The sequence below is a fragment of the Lytechinus variegatus genome, chromosome 10 (genome assembly GCF_018143015.1).
Source record: "Lytechinus variegatus isolate NC3 chromosome 10, Lvar_3.0, whole genome shotgun sequence".
NCBI lineage: Eukaryota > Metazoa > Echinodermata > Echinoidea > Temnopleuroida > Toxopneustidae > Lytechinus > Lytechinus variegatus.
Window position 1 is genome coordinate 1,423,124 of NC_054749.1, and position 23,137 is coordinate 1,446,260.

The window sequence follows — 23,137 nt, forward strand, 5'->3', positions numbered from 1 at the left end:
ATGTTGAGGTGAGCAACTCGGAGAACACCACCTACTCGGAGACTGCGATCAAAAATATATACTTCAATGTAAGTACGAAGTGAAATTGCATATATCAACAGCTTGGGACTTATAGGAACATTAATGCTTCTATCTGATATGATTATCATGGTTCCGATGATGGAATAAGGACGTAAAAATGCAGAGTGAAACTTCCAGAAATTGCTCCATGACCAAGGAATAGAGACAGCGGATTCACGCACACACCCCAATGGGCCTAGGACGGCTTGAAATCCCACGGTATATGGGCTCACTTTCTTTCTTGGGGCACTTAATTATGTATTGTTAAAGTCACAGCCGAGTGAGTATTACGTTGATTATACGTACGTTGAATATTATGTACTACATGTACTCCGACTACAATACTACACGTACATTGTATACTACGATCGGTATATTGCATTGAGCCCACATACTATTGACCTTGTACGGATCCAACTTTCATTCCTTGAACTTTGAAGATGGCTGGTAAAACCTCAAATGTGGGTATCAGACAGACCCGTAACTCCCAACAGGCGTCTGAACCATCACAAAATAGTATTCTAGTAGGAGAAATTACCAAACAACAGGAGTTTGTCGAATTAGTGAAGAAAGCGGTAAAGGATGCAGTACGAGAAGAATTTAAGATAATACGCCAGGATCTGTCTACGCTTACGAAACAGATTGAAATAAATGAATCCAAAATTCTATCCCTAGAAACAGATAGTGAAAGTAAAAGCAATCAAATCATCGAACTAAAGAGTAAGATAACGCAACAAAGTGAGAAAATTGCTACGCTACAAAATGCAAGGAACGAGGCTGAGCAATATTCGAGACGAAACTGTATCAGGATATTTGGTGTGCCTGAATCTCCACGTGAAAATACTGATAATATTGTACTAAATGTCGTGAAGGAGAAGTTGGGAGTCAATATCGACATCGGCGACATCGACCGAAGTCACAGAGTTGGGCCTCTCCGTAACATCCAACACAGGAATGACAGTGTCCAGTGTTCGTCGTCTGCTGCTAGTGCTGTTACTGACACCTCAACGACATCTTTGAGTTCTTCAACTTCTTCGTCGACGTCATATGCCAGCAAGTTAACACCGTCACCATCTACCTTGAACAGGGATCGTCTTCATCATAGACCAATAATAGTCAAGCTCACCTCGTATCGTGCTCGCCAAACCATTCTCCTTTCTCGACGGAAGCTGAAAGGTACTGGAGTTTCCATCTCAGAAGATCTAACGGCCGAAAACTATGGGATACTCAAAACAGCACGACAGTCGACAAATGTCACAGCCTCATGGTCGAGTGATGGTCGAATCTTTGTGGCGTTACCTGCATCAAATGGCAAAACTGTCAAGAAACTTGTTAGATCACTAGAGGAAGCGAAGCAACTCTCATCATCTACTAGATCAAAATAGAGATTTGGTATGACAGATGAAACGCAATTAACTCTGGAAGTTGTTGAAGTTGAACAGAATACTCCATAGACTTTGAATTTTGCTTTGTTATACATATATTTTGTTTTGTTTTGTATATTTTTCCTTCAGTAATGCCAATGTCTTCTAACTGTAGCTGTGTATTATGTAGCAGGCAATGTAACTTAACTTGTAATGATTGTTTCTTATGTAGACCTTTAAGAAATGAACAAGAATCTGAAACTAGTTTTGATGAAAATGATGGGTACTTTGAAAATTTGATAAATAATAAATATTATACCCCTACGGAATTCGGAAATGCCTTGAAATTACATGGTGAGAAAAATCTGATGTTGGCAAATTTTAATTGCCGTAGTTTAAAGTGTAATTTTGAGACATTTACTAATTGTCTTGATGAAATTGGTCAGAAATTGTCATTTATTGGTACTTGTGAAACGTGGCTCAATAATGAGGAAGAACATGAATGTATGATTCCAGGTTATACATTTGTAGGCAAACACAGATATAACAAAAGAGGAGGAGGCGTAGGCATATATATAAATGATAACATAAAATATATTAGACGCCCAGACTTGGTCACATTTACTGAAAATATCGAAAGCCTGTTTATTGAAATTCCAAATAAGATCAAGAATTATATTGTAGCTGTGATGTATCGTCCGCCAAGTCGGAAAATTGTAGACGCTTTAAACGATATCAGTGTAAGTATGGGTAAGATTGCAGGAGAAAGTAAAGAATGCATAATAATGGGAGACTTTAATGTCGATTTTCTAAAAAGAAATGAAAACATTGACACTGCAGACTTTTTCAATAGCTTCGTTACTTTCTCATACTTACCTTTTATTCATAACCCAACAAGAATTACCAACACTAGTGCGACGACTGTCGATAATATATTTTATAACTTTCCTGAAAAGGTTATTCAAAGTGGTATTGTTATTACGGACGTTAGTGATCATCTGACACCATTTATTGTTCTGGAAAATAACTTTAATAAGGCAAAGGATATTGAAATTAAAAAAATAGACTACAGTGATGAAAATATAAACTTATTTTGTAGTGAACTAAGCAAAGTAAATTGGGATGTTTTGAACGCAATTGACAATGTAAATACAAGGTATGATTGTTTTCTGAAGCTGTATAGAGATGTTTATAATAAATATTTTAGTACAAGGATAAAGAAAAAGAAAGTAAACGCAACAAGAAAACCATGGATAACGAAAGATATCATAAACCTAAGTAAACGAAAACATGCTTTGTACAAAAAATACCTGAAGAGTAAATCTAATTCATGTGAAAACGCCTATAAAAGGTGCCGTAATGATCTCGGTAGCTTGATAAGAGAAAAGAAACGCGAGTATTTTCACACAAAATTTGCCAAACTACAAGGTAATATGAAAGGGACATGGAATGTCATAAACCAGACTTTAAACAGAAATATATCGAAAACAATTGTAAGCGAGTTAGAAATAAATGGTAGTACAATAACTGATCAACAGGAAATAGTCAATGAGTTCAATGACCATTTCACTTCAGTAGGTGTGAAGCTAAGAGAAAACATCAACAGTAATAGCACAGAAAACTCATTTAGAGAGGGTATGGCTGGTCATTTTGAAAAGTCGTTGTTTTTACATCCTGCTACGGAGAGGGATATTTTAAACGTTGTCCTGAAACTTGATGTAAGTAAAGGTCCAGGGTATGATAACGTTCACCCCAAAGTCTTGAAGAAATCTATTCATATAGTCTTGACTTCTCTTTGCAATATCATCAATTTAGCCATAGAACGTGGTATATTTCCTGATGCACTCAAAATCGCCCGAGTAACTCCGGTTTTTAAAAGTGGTAATACCTCTTCACTAAATAATTATAGACCTATATCAGTATTATCAATTTTCAGTAAGATCTTTGAAAAAATTATATATGATAAGTTGATTGTTTTTATTGAAAATAATAACATTTTATTCGAAAAGCAATTTGGTTTTAGAAAAAACCATACTACTTGCCATGCACTTTTAAAATTTGTTGATAGCATATCTCAGGCTTTTGAGTGCAATGAATTTTTAATCAGTATATTTTTAGATCTATCAAAAGCTTTTGATTGTATTGATTTTGATATTTTATTCCATAAATTGTATTTTTATGGAATTAGGGGGACTCCATTGTTATTATTGAAAAGTTATTTATTGAATCGTAAGCAATATGTGAGCATTGGCAATAATTCATCAGCATATAGCAATATACAAATGGGTGTACCTCAGGGATCTAATCTAGGCCCATTATTGTTTTTATTGTATATAAACGACTTGCCAAGTGTTAGCAGTATTTTATCATTTATTCTTTTTGCTGACGACACAACAATATTTTTATCTGGTAATGATCCTCTTAATATGAATTTTATATTAAATACTGAAATAGCCAAAATTCAACGATGGTTTCTTGCCAATAAACTTTTTATTAATTTCGAAAAAACAAATTATGTTATTTTTAGAACACACAATAAACATATTGATAACAGTGCAATACGAATAACAATTGCCAATAAAGCAATAAAGCAGGTTAATCAAGTAAAATTCTTAGGAGTAATTCTTGACGAAAATATGACATGGAAATATCACATAGATTACATTTGTAAAAAGATTTCTAGAGTAATCGGAGTATTGAACAGAGTCAAAAAAATTTTACCACTACGCATCCTAGTAAATATATATAAAACCTTGATCTTGCCACATTTGAATTATTGTCTGATTATCTGGGGTGGCTGTGCCTCATATTTATTCCAAAGGATATATGTGATTCAAAAACGTGCAATAAGGGTAATAACAAATTCATTTTTTAGAGCTCATACACAGATTTTATTTTTTAAGCTAATAATTTTAAAGCTAAATGAACTTTATGAATCGCAAATTATTTTATTTATGTACCAATATTTTAATTTAAATTCTACTTTTCCATCTTGTTTTAATAGTTATTTTATATTTAATAGCAGTATAAATAATTATGTAACGAGAAATTCAAACAAATTATATATACCGTTCTTTCGTTATACGCTTTCTAAATCTACAATTCGTTATAAAGGGCCAAACTTGTGGAATAATTTACCCGATACTTTAAAATCATCTGTTACATTCTCATCATTGAAACGTAGATTGAAACAAAACCAACTGTCTGCATATAGTAAATAATTCCAACTGCCTATCTAATGTGTGTGTGTGTGGGGGGGGGGGTTGATGTCAATATGTTCGAGTATTGTTTGTTTTGTTTTTGGCCACTATTCTATTTATGTTTTTATTCGTATAATGTAGTAATCAAGGGAGTCGGCTTGACAGGTCAATGGCCTTTCTGACTTCCTACATCCGCTGCATTTTATTTCCATTTCTTTTATATTTCTACCATTTTTATTTTCGTATTATTGCTTATATTGTGATTTAAATTCTTTTACTCCTTTGTTGTATACTTGTATATAGGCCTATGTTTGTATGATTTTTTTAAAGGATGTCAAATAAATGAATTGAAAAAAAAAAAAAATTAATTAAATTAATTAAATTAATTAATTAATTAAAAAATTTTCATTTTTTATGCGAATGATTACAGACCATGCAACAAATCAATTAAACTCAAAATGGATTAAATTGATTAATGGAAACCGAAAACCAAGGAGAGAATCAGTCTCAGAAAAAAAGAGTAAAATGGTTGAAAGATTTTGAATGGTCATCTTGTATATTCTTTTGGGAACCTAATATTGGCAAACTTGCTTCAAAATGGCTGATATTTTGGACATCCCATTATCTTTCAAATCGGATCGTGCCTCCTTATTCTGAGTACAAAATATGTGTTGTGGGAAAATATGATTCACACCACATATGTCAAGGTCAGGAGGAAATAATTAGAAATATGCAAAATAAAGGGGAAAATTTGAACATTTGTGTATAAAATAAATGGAGAGTTGTCCACAAAATCAGTCATTTTGAAGCATGTTTGCCAATTTGAGGATCCCTATAGATATGGGTGCAAGACTTTACAAACTACAACTCTCTTATTTTGTATTAACAAATTTTGATGTAAAATGTTTTAAATGGCTCTGTTTACTTGTGGAGCGTTGTGGCCCAGTGGATTAGTCTCCGGACTTTGAAACAGGGGGTTGTGGGTTCGAATCCCAGCCATGGCGTAATTTCCTTCAGCAAGAAATGTATCCACATTGTGCTGCACTCAACCCAGGTGAGGTGAATGGGTACCTGGCAGGAATTTATTCCTTGAAATGCGTGTGCGCTATAATCATAGTAATTACGGCAGCCAAGCTACAGCTGGGGTAATAATATCCAAGTCAGTTTGGAAACGCATAGAGACATTTTTCATGATTGTGATATGCGCTATACAAGAACTGTTTATTATTATTATTATTATTACTCTTTCAAATAAGATTGTTTTTCTCCTTGGATTGAAGTTTTCTTAAAGCAGACCAACTACAATGAAAAAAAATTATCATGTGTACTTTATATCATCCACCGTTTAATTGATACACAAATCACAAGACAGGCAATTTCAGTATGTCTCTTTTTATTTTGATTGTGTGCCTCATCATAGAATATTTCTAGAAAGATGGCGCTATATAAATGCCTCTTACTTATATTATTCTTAATTTTATAAGGTTCCGATGATGAAGAGGTCTTGCTTGTAACTGTTCCTAGTTTCCAAGAGACCAAGTCCTGTGTGATAGTCAACCTGAGAACCATGGATTGTCAACCGCTTATCTTCTCGGCCGATCTCTCATCTAGCTGAAAATCACATCATATTCTATGCTGATTGAGAGGGGATGTTTCGCAGAGATTTAATGGGGACTTAGGGTTGCACGTAAATGTCTAGTTGCGTGTGGTATAAGACCCATTACCACATTGGTTGTGTCATGCTAAGAGGAAGCGCGTTACTGCGTAATAATCAATGCGATTGCGTGTTACATATCATGTGCGTGTCGGCACTAAGCATGACTTTAAGTTATACTTTACTCTTTGTGAAACTCTCCCCTGGATTTAAGTCTTAAAAGGACTTTCATCAAGCTCCTCATGAAACCTGGGGGTGTTTCACAACCCGAATTAAATATGACAACCAGAGTTAAGTTTGATTTAAGTCATGCTTAAATGCCAACGCGCACGTGGTTTGTAAACACGCAAGCTTATTGATTGATGCGCAGTAGTACACGTCCTCTTAACTTGATTTGACCATTGCGATGAGGCCTGTTACACCGCATGCGAATGGGAATTTAGGTGGGTTAAAGTCATACTTAGCTCTTTGTGAAACTCTCCCCCGGATTTTAAGTCTTGAAATGACTTCCATCACGCTCCTATTAAACCAGGGTGGTGTTTCATAAGGCTGTGCATAAAGTTATAAACAACTTTATGCACAAATGGAACATGTATTTAGGTGCGAAAGTTAAAAACATGGTCAGAAATATGTATAAGGAGACATCATGTAACACAAGAAAGGTTCAGCACTCGTCCATAATGTTATTTGTAACTTAGGAAACAGCTTAGTAATGGCCTGAAGTTATTCAAGTCTGGGCCCCGTCTTACAAAGAGTTACGATTGATCCAATCGTTGTAAGTCTATGGAAATCCATCAGTGTCATAATTTTTCTACTGGAAAACTTGCAAAATGACCTTTATGAAAGAGGGAAACACACGAAATTGTCATGAGATCAATGAATCTATGAAAATACATCGTATCTAGAAATATTTTTGAACAAACATGTATTTTTAAATGTGGGCATTGGTGGCTTTCCATAGTTGAGTTTGAGTAGATCAATTCTTTTGTAAGACGGGGCCCAGGTCATGAGGTCAGTGGCATTCATATAGGTTTACTTTCAATTGGTCTAATGCCAATTTGTCTGCTACCATTTGGTCTACCATCATTTCGTCCTTTATCCACATGGTCTAATTTCGTTCACTCACCATTATGTCTAATAACCAGTTGGTCCAATGGTGATTTAGTCCATATACCATTTGGTCTAATTAGACTAAGTCTTAATTGGGCGAAAGGAATGAAAATAAAATGGATATTAGACCAACTGGTTATGAGACGAAATGGTCATAGACGAAATGGTGATTTGACGAAATGATGATTGGACCAAATGGTTGTTAGATGAAATGTTGATGGACGGAATGGCATTAGACTAAATGAAGGTAGACCATGTGGTCAGTGGACGAGTTGGCGGTAGACCAATAGGTAAATTACCATTATATGCCTGCTCCAGTGGCTGGTCCTAGAAAGACACTATATTTTTACAGAAACTTTGCCAGTATGAAATCTACCATGGAAACCTTGCATTTGATTGGCTATCGAGCCCTGTTGCCATGGTAGTTCACATAATGGCGAAGTAACCATAATAGCCAATTCTTTATAAAAAAAATCTTAAATTGTAGTACACTGAACAAGAATATTTAAATGTTTAAATATAAGAATGCTGAACATGTCTTGACATTGATTTTGTTCAGCAGAAAAATTCGCACTGTGCCATTAGGTCTTTTTTTTTCATGTTACATTATACGTTATACGCGGTATGGTACTTTCTGTTTTTAGCTACACTAAATGTCCAATATTATTATTATTTCAAATGTTGACAGGCCTGGTACTGCTATTTAGGCTGAGATAGGGATTTCATTTCATGAACCTTTTCATCACTGACAAGTTTTCATTCTCTGACAATTACCATGGCAACAATCAAAGATCAGGGGGTCGTTGCAGAAATAGTTGTGATTAATCGCTACCATAAAAATCGAATGCAATGTGGGGGCGCCGTGTTCTAGTGGTTAAAACTTGCATCTTTCAATGCGAGGGATGCGGGTTCGATTCCCAGCCTTAGTGTGTTTTACTTTCAGCAAGAAATTTACCCACATTGTGCTACACTCAACCCAGGTGAGGTAAATGTGAACCAGCACGACGTAATTCCTCAAAAAGCTGTGAGCACCGCAATAGGTAGACTACATGTAGCTTAGCTGGAGTAATATACATGTAGGAGCACCTTACAAGGTTGATACGTGTGCTAAACAAATCCTATGTTTACTATTTAACTTGATTCTCAACCAATATGCGTATTAGGGACTTTCGCTTGATTTTCATTTGCGTTTTATCACAATACTTTCAGCAATGGGCCCCTGATGGGTGTGTCATATAGTTGTTCGTGAGTTACGAGCGAATTTACTAAAAATTAAGCCCCGTCTTTTAAGGAGTTGCGATTGATCTGATCAACCACAACTATGGACGGCCAGCAATATCAACATCAAAATGCAAATTTGGTTAAAATATTTTCTAGGTATGATTTTTATTCATACATTCATGGATCTCTTGAAGGTCCACTGTGATTCTCTTTGTTTGCTAAAGAGATTGTGCAAATTTCCTGTAGAAAAAATTATGACGTTGCTGGATTTCAATATATTATTACTTATTATTTGTACTGCGCTTTTCCTAATAGGCCCAAAGCGTTTATAATGAATTAAGTGTATTTTAAAAACTACAAAGTACAAAGAGATGAGATGTATATGAGATCAATATAGCTGAGATTGATCTGATCATTCATAACTATTTGTAAGACGGTGCCGAGGTAACCCTTTCCTTTGATAAATGAAGTACATTAGATTTTCATATGTGTTGAGTAAACTCCTAGAAAGGATCACCAGTCGCCCAGCAAAGTCACTTGTGAATTACAAACAGCTTTATGGAAGTAGTCAGCTTAGTGAAATCCTTGATTATGAATGGCTGAGAAGTGCTGGTCTGTGACTGTTACTATGGTTACTGTTGGAGTTGACAATTTAGTCTGTGCCGACAACTTTCATCAAACACCCTCCCGTGCTTCTTGGCCAATCGGAATCATGGATTTCCCTGAAATTTTCAGAGCTGGCAATAAGTCAGCGCCGACAGCAGCTATCATGCAATGAATTGATTTCTAAATCAAATTTGTTCACAGTTCATCAAAATTATGAGGTATATCAATCTTTTCACTGATATGTCCATGTGTTTTAAGGGATGTCCCCCAGTGACCTGTTCTTCGGAGTAAATGAATATCACATCCACATACCTTCTGAACTTGCAGGGGCGAGAGGTGTTACATGCATTTTTACATGAGACTGGAGTGTGGCAAGCAAAAACATTCTTCATTTTGAATACTATAAAATTTTAGTTTCAAATATGATACAGATGTTGAAAAACTCGACTTTTATTAGAAAATGGTGTTTTGTCAAACATACTTTTGAAAAGACTTGTGAAAAATGGATGTGTTCTGGGGAATTTTATCACAAACATCACTTTATACTTTAAACATTACAATACAAACTGTAATCTTTGTGACCTGTACATGTCTCACTCTTAACGCACCTGTATTATTTAAAGTTGTGAAATGTTCGCGAAAAAATGGAAAGGAAAATTCAACAATTTTTTTATCGGTCAAAGCGTCTTCCACTAAAGAGACTGATTTACCAAGAATAAATGCTTTTCATGTATATTTGGATATTCCGATTTTGAATTTCATCCATTTTCCATTTTTATGCCTTCACCATCTGTAGGTGGTTGGAGGAGCCTTAAATTTTTTTGGTTGTCTATTGTGACTCTGAGCCAATATATGATGAAAGAGCAGCGGCCCCACCCCCCCCCCCCTCCCCTCAGCCTCTAAACCTTGACCTTCATATATGTGTATGTATAATATAGTCCAATGTACTCTGTATAAAGCTTATTTGTATAATAAAAATTTGCAAAGCAAATTACAATGACAATGTTTTCTGTGTCATCAATCCCTTTTGAAGTGGTAAAGATTCCAGCAAATGCTTAACATTTTCAGAACGTTTAAAGAAAATAAAGTTTTCAAGATATTTTTAAAATGTGTGGAAAAACCTTTTTTTTTTGTTTGCTGGGAATTCTGTTTTACATTCTTTGAAAGAGTGCACAAGTTCTTAACACGTTTGATTAACCAGTTTAGTCTAAATAAGTCAACATTCTTAAAGTTGAATAATGGTTTGAGTGGATGCCGTTTTCATATTGTGCAAAACATAGATGTTCTTCACTTCTTCAAAGTCAAATTGCACCCAAGTTGAACAGATATCTTCGTTCTCAAGAGATCCAAATTAAAGTAGACACGCTTGTATATACTTGTGCTTTTGTACAGGTAACTTTGTCTATTAAAGTCATATCTGTTAGGACCTATTCGACCTAGGAGAAATTTGACTTAGAAGATGTATATAGCTTATGTTTTGTATAATCTGGGGCCCGTCTTACAAAGAGTTGCGATTAATACTCTTTTTTATCAAAAAATATGTTTTTCCATATAAGAATACTTTTTTTGTTGTAGAATGTTGGCAGGTGTGATGTATTCCTCTATAATGGTAGATAAACATGGTATAAACGCCCCAATCTTTCAGATTTATTCTTCCAATTAAAAAAAAAAATAATACTCTCAGGTATTCATTGTCATCACAATAGTTGGAATTGGCCCGATGCCATAGTAATAATGGCTTTTCCCCTAGAAAAATATGAATTTTGATGATAAAATGGAGAATCTGATTTTCACCCCTTTCCCCCTTATTTTGGGTGCAGATCGAAGAAGTGCTTGTTGCTAGCCATTTATATATAGTTAAATAACATTTTAGGCAATTAGTTTTTGTGACACGGGGGCCCTGGTTTGAACAAATCTAAGTAAAAAACGTACATGTATACTAGTATGTACATTGGTGTTATATCTTGTCTTTATTAAAGATCATGTGCAACATAGCATAAGAATTAACATGGGAACCAGGCCCGGCACCTCATTGGCTTAGCCGGCAGATTAAATTTACATAATACTAACTTACAATGATGTTGAATATCAATACATTAATACATTATCTGCAGTGAGTATATACATATTGCGATAACATCACAAATAACCAATTGTGAATGGCTGTTAAGAAAAATTGTAGAGGTTTGTGGTAGTGTTACTACCATGCTACTGCCACGATATTGATTTACAATGAAAATCATAAACACAGCTACTTGCATTGCATGATTTAATTACTCATTACTCTTTTCATATCCAGTAGGTGTGCAAAGTAAATGAGCACAATCGTTAATCATTGAACTTGTGCAAACGAACAATTATATTTCAACTCTTCAATGCGACTCCTACATGGTTCATTTTCAGCTGTCATTTACTGCTTGATATACCCAACCAGGTCTGCCTGAAAAGTAACAAAATATGGTTTAGGCTGAAACAACAACAAAACAATTCCCATGTTTAAAGGGGAGCAAACTGACCAACCCTTAGTATGGTTTATCATTGACTAGCTCTGTATCATAAACAACTATTTACAGATATATTTTAAGACAACCATTGATAATGAGACATGGATTGAATTAGCTTGCACCTTCAGTCATACAGAGAAACTATAATGTTTTTGAGTGGAAAATACTTGTTTTAATTGCTACTTGGTAACATGATAGTGTGATGGATATGAATGTATTGAGTGGCAAGGTATGTTATTCAAGTGGGGCTATATTACAAGACTACACAGCACAGAAAGCTGCATTATGCTGGTCAGATGTGAGTTGTTAAAGGGGTGGTCCGGGCTGTAAATATTTATACCTTAATAGACCAGTTCGTAGTTACTTCATGGGCAATTTTGGTCAAATGACCTTTCATTTCTTTCATCATGATAGGCAGATTTCAAAGCAAGATATTATGTAAGCTTGCCTTACATAGCAGGATGAAGAAATTGAATAGACCAGGTGACTAGAAAAGCACACCAATGAACACTTAATGAAGGTATTTGTTGCATTCCTACTTTGAATGCATATCTTAGCATGTTGCACAATGTACTTGACAAACTGTGAAATACCAGTCGTTCGTGGAAGCATTGTTGTTTTTTGTGGATGTAAATGAAAACGACAATTCAAAAGAATATATGAACAATCAAGACATCAAAGTTGGTGCTTATCTCATTAGATTTTAAAGCACCATGTCACTTTAGTACAAATGACCTTCTTCTGATCATGCGTAGAATCTTCTGATCATGCGTAGAATCTTCTGATCATGCGTAGAATCTTTTGACCATGCGCAGAAAGGAACTACGAACTGGCTTATACATAGAGTAGAATTCACTGAGCAGAATGCTGAAAATTTCATCAAATTCGGATAACAAATAATCAAGTTATTGAAGTTTAAAGTTTAGCAATGTTTTGTGAAAATGGTCATCATGAATATTCATTAGGTGGGTTGATGATGTGACATCCCACTCTCCGTTTTCTTATGTTATTACATAAAATCTTTTTTTTTTCATTATTTTATAATTCTGTAAATGATATTTCTCCCTTTGTATTGAAATAAGTTGCAGCAATAGAGATCTAATGCACTAAATCAGTTATCAATTCAATATTTCTATTTATTGGGGGAATAAAATAGAATAAACCTGATTTCAAATGATGAAATCTGGGGATGAAATACAAAAGAACAAGTGGGGAAGTGACATCATCAGCCCACCTAATGAATATTCATGATGACTGTTTTCACAAAATATTGCTAAAGTCTAAAATCCAATAACTTTGTTATTTGTTATCAGATTTTGATGCAATTTTCGGCATTTTGCTCAGTGAATTGTACTCTGTTTATTAAGCTATACAGACTTTCAGCCTGGACCATCCCTTTAAGGACTTAAGGTAGTGCTATTGAGGCTGCTAGTCTGCTTTATGTTATCCTCTTGAAGAACTCAAATGCACTTTTCATTCACCCCACTCACACTTCATTGCATTGATAGAATGATTTTTCTTGGCTCCTTATACCAGTTGTTTTGGCACTATTTGTGTTATTTTTAACTTCTAAATGGGTACCAATAATGACCCAAATGATTTGAGAGTTGTGCGACGATACTCCGTGGAGGTTTATGCACACTACTGGAAGAAGAAGAGAGACTCTTGGATAACAGCCAAGTTAAAATCAAGGTAGTTTCAGTGATAGATCAATTTCAAATTCACTTCAATGCATATGAGAGTGACTCAGATTTTGGAGTCACAAGGCAAAAGGTCAAAATGTCGCATAGGTCTCTATGCGTGAAGACTGTAAGTTCTTATTTCAAACTTAAGTTGGAGGCAAATAACAGACCAGCAGTCGGTTCTTTAGAACACTATTTACAGATATTTATTAGGTTAGCTGCAACATCACTCCGACCATCTTGGTAGAAGTGGTCATGATGTGTAAAAACATAGTGTAGTGTACATTTGCAGACCTTTATCAGTTATCACACTTGTGATAACAAAAGAATGATGGATGGATCAGATTCAGACTTGTCTCATGCACATATATACAATACCAATGCTACTGAAAGTGGTCTGATTTTAATAAATTTCAATATTATAGTAACTTGTAGATCCATAAGATAGATAGGAAAAAATAAAAGTATACATAGCCCCAAATCAATATTTTTCGAACATGCCTTGAACTAATGGGTTAGATTTGTTTTACATTTTATCCCATGAGATCATTAATTAGTTACACCAGTGATTTAGCACATCGGTGAATAAGTAGGCCAACATTTTGGAGATAAGAGGTCATGCAATTAAACAGGGATAATGCTATTTAGTTCCCTATTTCCTCTCATGCTCTTCTCAAAGTGAGCCCAGAATAGTTCTTGACCATCTTCATCATCCGTCCACAGCATGTAAGGTTTAACCTTACTGAGGAACAACCTGACTAGGTATGGGAGATCGTCATCATCGATTTCTTCAAGGAAAAACAGTATGACCTTATCCAGTCTGCTGTCATTGACTTCCTCTAGGGCTATGCGTACCTTGGTAATAAACCAGGCTTCATGCACAGCATTGTTGCTGAGCAAGAGAGCGGTCTTGAAGCTGTTCTCAACGGCATAATGGAGAGCGTTGATGTAGAACATTCCGAGGTGGAGGCCGTTGTCACCAAAGACCACTCTATCAAGATGTGGAAACCTTTCCTGTAAAACTGGCTTCATGACGTTATCCACCCATTCCTGGTCTTCCTCTTGGTACATCAGGTTGAGCTGAAACTCATAGTCCTGGTCCTCAAAGTCCTGGACCATTTCCTTGTAGCCACAAATGGCAAGTCTAAGTAAGAACACCTTGTAGTTGAACCACCATCGCTTCCAGTATGCCAACAAGGAAAGGGCCACAACCAGAAGAGCTGCGAAAGACAGACTTGTGATAAGAATGATGTTGATGCCACAGTATTTATCGGGATCGAATGATAGGATCGGTAATTCTACCATGTCTTTGATAGAAGAGTGTGAGCAAATTGTGTGATTTGGATGGTGGAATTCAATATTACTGGAGCCTAGCCAGTCCACAAACCAGCGCAAGTCACACGTGCAGGCCAACGGATTGTCTGATACATCTATTGCGAAACGTTTAGGAATTATTGTTCCATGTTCGATTGAGCTGATTTTGTTGTGTTGAATGAAAAGGCTTTGTAGATATGGATGTCTATTGAATAGAATCTTAGGAATGATATCAAGTTTATTATTGCTGATGTTCAGACCGCTGAGCTGAGATTGTCTTGGAAATATATCTCCAGAAATTGATGAGATATAATTATCACTAAGATCCAATGATTTAAGAGAAGTCATACCTTCAAAAACACCAGGAAACAACACTTTAATAGATGACTGAGAAAGGAGCAATGTTTCAAGCTTTTTAAGGGGGTCGAAAGTTCCTGGTGCTAACATATCAAGGTCATTCTCTCTCAAGTCCAGTGTCGACAAAGTTTCAAGACTTGTAAACAGGGATCGAGAAGACAAAGTATCAAATAAATGCTTACTCTGTAATTTGTTTTTACGTAAAAACAATCTCATAAGGGATGTTAAATCTGTAAAGAGCGTGGCATCAGAAGTCATGTGCCATATTGCAGATGATAAATCCAATATGCGAAGATTACTCATATTTTGGAAAGGTTTGGAAAATGGTTCCATAAACAGTTGTTCAGTGGTAAGGTAGAGCTCCTGTAGGTTGGCTAGAATTGAGAAGGTATCAGGATAAATACTATATATATTATTGTTAGACATGTCCAGCATTTTGAGATTAGTATAACTTTGAAGAAAAAAAGCATATACAAATTGAAACGTGTTGGAAGAAAGATCTAGATATTCCAATGAGGGAAGTGTTTGGGTAGCGATATCAATATTTATCATGTTGTTATTAGAAAGGTTTAAGTGATTCAAAGAGCATAGGTTAGAAACTGTACCGCCAGACCAGCTTTCTATCTTATTGTTGTTAAGTCTCAATTTTTGTAATAGTTTATTACAGAAGAACATGCCTTGCGGTAAATGTATCAAATCATTATATGATAAATCTAATTCAATCAACTGGTCTAATCCACAAAATGTATAGTTAGATATAGTAGAAATCCTATTTAATGACAGTCTGAGAATATTTGTTTGATTTAATCCCCAAAACACAAAATCGGGAAAGGAGATCAGGCGATTCATATAGAGATTTATCAGATGTATTTTGGGAAAACTAGGATGGTGAAAAGATTGGTTTAGTGGAATTATACTGCCTATGTTGCAGTAGGATAATGTCAGTTCATTTATTTCGTCGATTCCTAAGATGGAAGAGACATAAAATTCCTGCATATTATTGTCATCGAGTGTTAAATGTTGAATGCTCTTGAAAGCTGCAAAGGTATTTGTTGAAAGATTGTTTAAGTCACAATGACTCAAGTCAAGTGTCACGAGTGAGCAATCCCGAAGAGGTGCAAAGTCGTGGGATTTTAGGGAGGACAGTTTGTCATGAGACAGATCGAGTGATTTCATATTTTTAGACCGTGGAAGAGCATCTGTGGGGACTGAACTCAGTAGGTAATTGAAATTAATTTTGAAAACCGAGAGAAGTTTATTTGAGTGAAGTAAACCTGCTGGCAGAGACTTGATTTGATTTCTTCCCAAGTCTAGTTCTGTGAGACTACCCAGAGGGGTAAAGGTACCACCTTCTATCAAAGTGATCTTGTTGATGGACAGGTCAAGTTTGATGATGTCTGGAAGATAGGTGAAAGATTTGTTGTCGAGGGTTTCAATCACGTTTCTCGAGAGATCAAGCACTATTGTTGTGGTGATAACTGATAAAGGTCTGCAAGCGTAGACTATACTTTGTTATTACACGTGACTACTTGCATAGAGAAAGTTATGGCTGCTGTCAAGATGACGCAGTAGTGATCATTGTTGTTGCATCTCAACTAATAAATGTCTGTTGTATATACGTTTAAAGAACTGCCTACTGGACTTTTGATTTATATAACCTAAGTTCCAACCATGGTGTCAGATCCTGCATTATTATGCTGAGTAACCCACCGAGCTTTGAGATGGAGGAATCATTGAAATCAGGCCAGTTCATTCCATTTTCTCCCTAACCCTCGTGAGGAGAGAGAGATGGTGAAAGACAAAGAGCTTATTGTATTCATGTGTATCAGTGAATGACCATTGCTGTATGTGTGATGTTGTGTCCATAGAAGTTGGCTATGTCGTTGTATGGATTTGGAGTGCATGAATGTGCCTGGCCAAATTACAGTATGACGGACAGTTAGCGTGACGTTTATGGGACATGAACATTATATCTCAGTGAAAGTAGTATAATTGAGCAAACATAATTGTTGGAAAGATACAAATACTTGCTAATTATTATACTGTTCATGAGTATATGCACAAGTGATATTGGTATGTTAAAGTTACTAAACTAAAAAGTAAGACAAAGTTACTAACATTAACGATACACAGAAACAAAGACAACAACAGACAAAATGACAAATCTAAGTCAACCTCCTCCACTTGACTTAAAGGGAAATATTTCCGAGAATTGGAAAAGATTCAAACAAAAATTCACTCTATACAATGTTGCCTCAGGAATGTCAGAAAAAGATGACAAGTCACAAACATCAATGCTTCTACACGTAATAGGTGATGCTGCCTTGGAATTGTATAATACATTTGTATTTGCCGAGGATGAGAGCATGAAGCTTGAGAAAGTGTTGGACAAATTTGAGGAATATTGCATGCCAAAACGTAATCTAACGTATGAGAGACATAGATTTTTCACAAGATCACAATTAGAGCATGAGAGTGTTGATCAGTATGCAACTGAATTGCGAAGTCGTGCACAGTCGTGTGAGTTTTCTTCGTTGAAAGAGAGTCTTATACGGGACAGAATTATCTGTGGTATCTTAGATGATGGTCTAAGAGAGCATTTGTTGAGGCTAGATGATCTCACATTGGATAAAACGTTGCAAGTTTGTCGGGTTGCTGAACAAACTCGAACGCAGGCCCAAGCGTTGAGTTCCACCGGAGAAAATGCCTCAATTCCGGTTGATTCTCTCAGCAAGAATAAGAAATCTTCTGGTAAAAAGTCAAACCAAACAAGACAAACAAAACCTCAAGATCGTACTAACAATAAAACATGTACAAGATGTGGTAATAGACATACCAAAGAAAAATGTCCTGCACAAGGTAAAACATGTAAAAAGTGCGGTAAGCAAAATCATTTTGCTAAGTGTTGTCGTACCCCAGTAGCAAAAGTCAATGAATTGCAACACTTAAAGGTAGATTCAGATGGTTTCATGATTTGTTCAGTTGATTCGCAGGAACATGAATCAAAGGAAGAGTGGAAAGTCAATTTGAGAGTCAATAATGAGCTAGTTGAGTTCAAGATAGATACTGGAGCTCAAGCTAACACTCTCCCTGAAACAATCTATCACAAATTGAAACCGAAACCAAAGCTACAAAAAGCCAAAGTGAAGTTAACAGGTTACTATGAGACTAACATTCCAGTAAAAGGTCGTTGTTATGTCCAAATGGAGTACAAAGGAGTTAAACACAGTGTTCAATGTTTCATCATTCCTGGAAATCGTCAACCATTGCTAGGTCTCAGAACGAGTGAAGAGTTGTATCTAGTAAAACGCGTCTATCATGTTGATAAACAAACAGAGATAAAAACAGGCAAAACTGTAGTGCAAGATTATGACAATGTATTTGTAGGATTAGGATGTCTTCCAGGCAAACATCACATTACATTGAAAGACAATGCACAACCAGTTCAACATGCATGTCGCAAAGTTCCATTTCCACTTCAAAAGAAACTAAAAGAGGAACTAGATAAGATGGAAAACATGAATGTAATCAAACAGGTTGATGAACCGACAGATTGGGTGTCTTCTCTTGTTGTAGTCAAGAAAAAGAATGGTCAACTCAGAGTCTGTCTAGATCCACGTGATCTTAATCGTGCAATCAAACGAGAACACTATAAATTGCCTTCTAGAGCTGAAATAACCTCTCAGTTTGCTGGAGCCAAGTATTTCAGTAAATTAGATGCATCAAGTGGTTTTTGGCAAATCCAACTAGATGAAGATAGTTTCAAGCTTTGTACATTTATCACTCCGTACGGAAGATATAGATTCTTGAGACTACCTTTTGGTATCTGCAGTGCTCCTGAAGTATTTCACAAGATAATACATAACTTGTTCGTAGATATACCTGGTGTCAATACCATGATGGATGACATAGTGGTATGGGGAAGCACTCAAGAAGAGCATGACGATCGTCTGAGAAAAGTTCTAGACATCGCACAAAAATCAAACCTGAAACTCAATCGAGACAAGTGTGAGTTCAATGTGAACCAGATGACTTTCATTGGTGACTTGATCAGCCAAGATGGAGTCAGACCAGATCCTAAAAAGTGGCTGCCATCAGAAACATGGCAAGACCAACCTGTAAACAGGACATACAAAGGTTCTTGGGAATGATAAACTACCAAGCAAAATTCATTCCAAACCTATCAACAAGGTCAGCACCTCTACGTATTTTGCTTGACAAGAAAGTAGAGTGGATGTGGGAAAATGAACAAGAAAAAGCATGGTGCGAGTTGAAAGAAGCTCTAATGAGTCAACCAGTGCTTCATTTCTATGACTGCACAAAACCCACAAAGATATCAGCTGATGCTTCAAAAAATGGACTAGGAGCAGTTCTCCTACAACAACGTGAACAAAATTGGCATCCAATAGCTTACGCATCAAGAGCTATGACTGATGCAGAAACACGTTACGCTCAGATAGAAAAAGAACTCTTAGCTATCACTTACGGATGTGAAAAATTTCATCAATATATCTATGGTCAAAAGATAGATGTTGAAACAGATCACAAGCCACTTATCCCATTGTTTGTTAAGTCATTGGCAGATTGTCCTTTACGCATTCAAAGATTACTAATCAGAGTACAGAGATATGATCTCAAAGTGTCATATACACCTGGAAAGTACATGTTCACTGCCGATACACTGTCACGAGCAGTAGATCCAAAAGCAGAATTGAATGTTGAAACTGAAGAAGATATCAGAGTCTATGTAGATATGATAGTACAAACAATGCCAGTAACATCAAACAAGAGACAAGAAATTGTTGAAGAGACCAAAAAAGATGTAGAGCTTCAAGAGTTGCTAGCCACCATCAGAAATGGTTGGCCAGAAAGTAAGCAACAATGTCCAGCTAGAATAAAACAGTACTGGAACATTCGAAGTGAACTCTCTGAAGCAGATGGAATCATATTCAAAGGTTCTAAGATAGTAATTCCAACTTCCATGAGACGATACATACTAAACCAAGTACACGAAGGTCACTTAGGCATTGAGAAATGTAAGAAACGTGCTAGGGAAGTAATCTATTGGCCAAGAATCAATGCAGACATCACTGAAATGGTCCAAAATTGTACTTCATGCCTAATGTACAAACCAAAACAACAGGCTGAAAGCCTAAATCCTCATGCAGTGCCTAATCGTCCTTGGGAAAAAATTGCAGTAGATCTATTCACTTTGAACAAAAGAGAATATATGGTCGTCGTCGACTACTACTCACAATTCATTGAAGTATGTACTTTGACTTCAACTACAAGCAAGGCCGTGATTAATCACATGAAAGCAATATTTGCTCGTCATGGTACACCATGTGAACTGATGTCGGATAATGGTCCTCAATTTGCAAGCCAAGAATTCAAAAGCTTTGCAAAAGAATGGGATTTTCACCATACCACATCGAGTCCACATTATCCACAATCAAATGGCCTCGCAGAAAATGCTGTGAAGATTGTCAAAAATCTCATACTGAAGTCACAACACAGTGGACAAGATATCCACAGAGCTTTACAAGTCTATCGAAGTTCACCAATAGCATGCGGAAAATCTCCAGCAGAACTTCTGTACAATCGTCAGATTAGGTCTAACATTCCCATGCTTGACACTTTGCTCAATAACCAACAGATTGATATTAAATCTGTGAGGGGAAGAAAGGATGAGCAGAAGGTGAAACAAAAAGAGCGATTCGATAAACATGCTCATGACTTGCCAAAGCTAAAACCTGGAGATCATGTGATACTCCAAGACATGAAAACTAATACCTGGTCACAACATGGTATCATAAAATCTGTCAATAATCATAACAGATCATACCAAATCGAAACAGCCACAGGCGAGATACGTCGCAGAAACAGACGTCACCTCAGGCCAGATCCCAGACACCAAGCCGAGTCTATTCCATTACCAACACAGGATGACTTCGAGCTAGATGACAGCGCAGAAGCGGAACCAGCATCTGATGTTCGCGCATCTTCGTCACCATCCCGAACAACCAGAAGCGGACGAGTCGTTAAACCGCCAGATCGTTTAAACTTGTAAATGGATGGAAAGCGAACTAAACAGAAAAACTTTCGCGTTTCGTTTTGTAAATAGCCACATGAGTTCAAAAATAACTTTGAAACTGTAAATGGTTTGAACTCTAATACAACCCCATGATAACTGCATGATTGCATGTGCATGATATAAATTTGCATGTTAAAGTTAATCAGCAATACGGGATTGAATTTATCGCTATCACAAAACTCAACTCAACAGATGTCTCTACTGGTTCAACGAATTGTCGCATCATACAAACAGCAAAATTGAAATATATATGAACTGTAATGTTGCATGTTAAAATATTTTACAGCGACAGTACTCCAGCTTTAAGGGGCAGAATAATCCCCTAGTACTGTTGTAAGTGTACAGGTAGTCCACCCTGTCACTCTGTAGTTTAAGAAGTATTATATATGTGTATATAAACCTCTTTAAAGAAAGGGAGGTGTGGTGATAACTGATAAAGGTCTGCAAGCGTAGACTATACTTTGTTATTACACGTGACTACTTGCATAGAGAAAGTTATGGCTGCTGTCAAGATGACGCAGTAGTGATCATTGTTGTTGCATCTCAACTAATAAATGTCTGTTGTATATACGTTTAAAGAACTGCCTACTGGACTTTTGATTTATATAACCTAAGTTCCAACCAATTGTATTGTGTGGAAGGCCTTCAGGAACAGAAAGAAGGCTAAGATTTGTACAACTAGCGTTGACACCTTGGCTGGTATATGTAAGTTGGCACCCGATGGCAGAGACCGAGCTCCAATTCAGAGATCCATTTCTCCGTGATACATCATACTTCAAGGACAGTCCTCCAGATAGAAAGAATAGACAGGAAAAAATCCACAAACAGAGAAGGGTACACAGGGGTGTACTAGCCATCTTGACATTGAATGTTACGATTAGTTAGAATGATGATCAAGGAAATTCTTTTTGAGTCTTAAAATTGATGCGAGTGCAAGATCTTCCTTGCATTATTTGCAGCAATCAAAATTGATTGTCAGTTATTACCATTGGTGGACTAGCTTGCTTTGTGAATAAGTGATTTAATTGCTTAAGACCATATCAAAGAGATCATAATTGTTTGAAAATTCCTGCCCAAAAGAACCTGTATCAATAGAATGGGAAGATCCCTCCTATATCAAATGGCTCGTCAATCTGTCACTTGATAAAGATCCAGGTTGTTCCTGACAAGATCGAAATTTAGCTGACTTTTGGAGAGTCTATTCTTGAAGATTGAGAGAGTCTTTTTCATACTGCAATATGATCGATCTTGCTTTTTTTTAACTGTTCATGTTTTGCTCTTCTCACCTCATGATTGTCACAAAACCTCAATCAATGTGTACAAAACTCTCTTGACACATTATCTCCAACGTTCAACAATCCTACAGACTCTTAAGAAAGCGTGTCCGTACAACAAATCATCCAATCCCTTCTGAACCTTCTGATCGAAGTTTACACCGGCAGGGCGCCAGTGTGTTGCTCTTAATGAGTCAGGGTGCCGCTCTGAACATTATTCTGAACCCATTATATTCTTTAAATCAGGATCCAATAAATTCCTCGGATTGTCCTTTAAAAGACTTCATTTCTACAAGTTTTAGTCCTGGCAGAAGGTATGCGTATACTATATGACCATGCATTGTCTTCTTGACGAAATTAAGTTCATGTTTTCCTCTTGTTTTATATCAACAATATTATTCCGGATCTTAAACCTCCAGAGGGAAGGTAAAAGATTGCATGTAAAATAAATCATGTGAGACAAATTCCCATATTCCAGACTGATAATCATCTAGTATCTGAAGAGAGTCATGCCACATATTAATGGCTCATTATACCGTATATTATGAGCTATATGTACTCAGAGCGTCTAGTCTTGGTGTTCATTTCATAAAGACAGGAACTACATTAAACTCTCATAGAAACCGTGATTGTGATTGGCTGCTGAACCCTCCTATACCATGGCCATTGCCGTAATGGCAGTATAGTTTTAAATCCT

The 23,137-nt window shown here is 36.3% G+C and overlaps 3 protein-coding genes across 4 annotated transcripts in view; 2 read left to right on the forward strand and 1 right to left on the reverse strand.

Annotated features, from left to right (window-relative positions):
- Positions 1-9,582, forward strand: part of LOC121422360 (DNA polymerase delta subunit 2-like) — a 32,957-nt gene extending 23,375 nt beyond the window's left edge. For both annotated transcript variants that reach the window (XM_041617351.1, XM_041617350.1), the window contains exon 11: positions 6,109-9,582. In XM_041617351.1, coding sequence (XP_041473285.1) covers positions 6,109-6,239 — 131 coding nt within the window. In that variant the 3' untranslated portion in view covers positions 6,240-9,582. The remainder of the gene's footprint in view (positions 1-6,108) is intronic.
- A 4,383-nt stretch (positions 9,583-13,965) lies between these two features.
- Positions 13,966-14,706, reverse strand: LOC121422558 (toll-like receptor 2 type-2). Its single transcript, XM_041617703.1, has one exon. The coding sequence runs from the start codon at positions 14,704-14,706 to the stop codon at positions 14,026-14,028; it is 681 nt and encodes a 226-aa protein (XP_041473637.1). The 3' UTR covers positions 13,966-14,025.
- Positions 14,707-17,333: 2,627 nt separating this feature from the next.
- Positions 17,334-19,223, forward strand: LOC121422559 (uncharacterized protein K02A2.6-like). The gene has a single exon (XM_041617704.1). The coding sequence runs from the start codon at positions 17,334-17,336 to the stop codon at positions 19,221-19,223; it is 1,890 nt and encodes a 629-aa protein (XP_041473638.1).
- Positions 19,224-23,137: the final 3,914 nt, after the last annotated feature.

Coding starts and splice junctions, on each gene's coding strand:
- LOC121422559 (XM_041617704.1), top strand. CDS start 17,334: ATGTCAGAAAAAGATGACAAGTCACAAACATCAATGCTTCTACACGTA.
- LOC121422558 (XM_041617703.1), bottom strand. CDS start 14,706: ATGGTAGAATTACCGATCCTATCATTCGATCCCGATAAATACTGTGGC.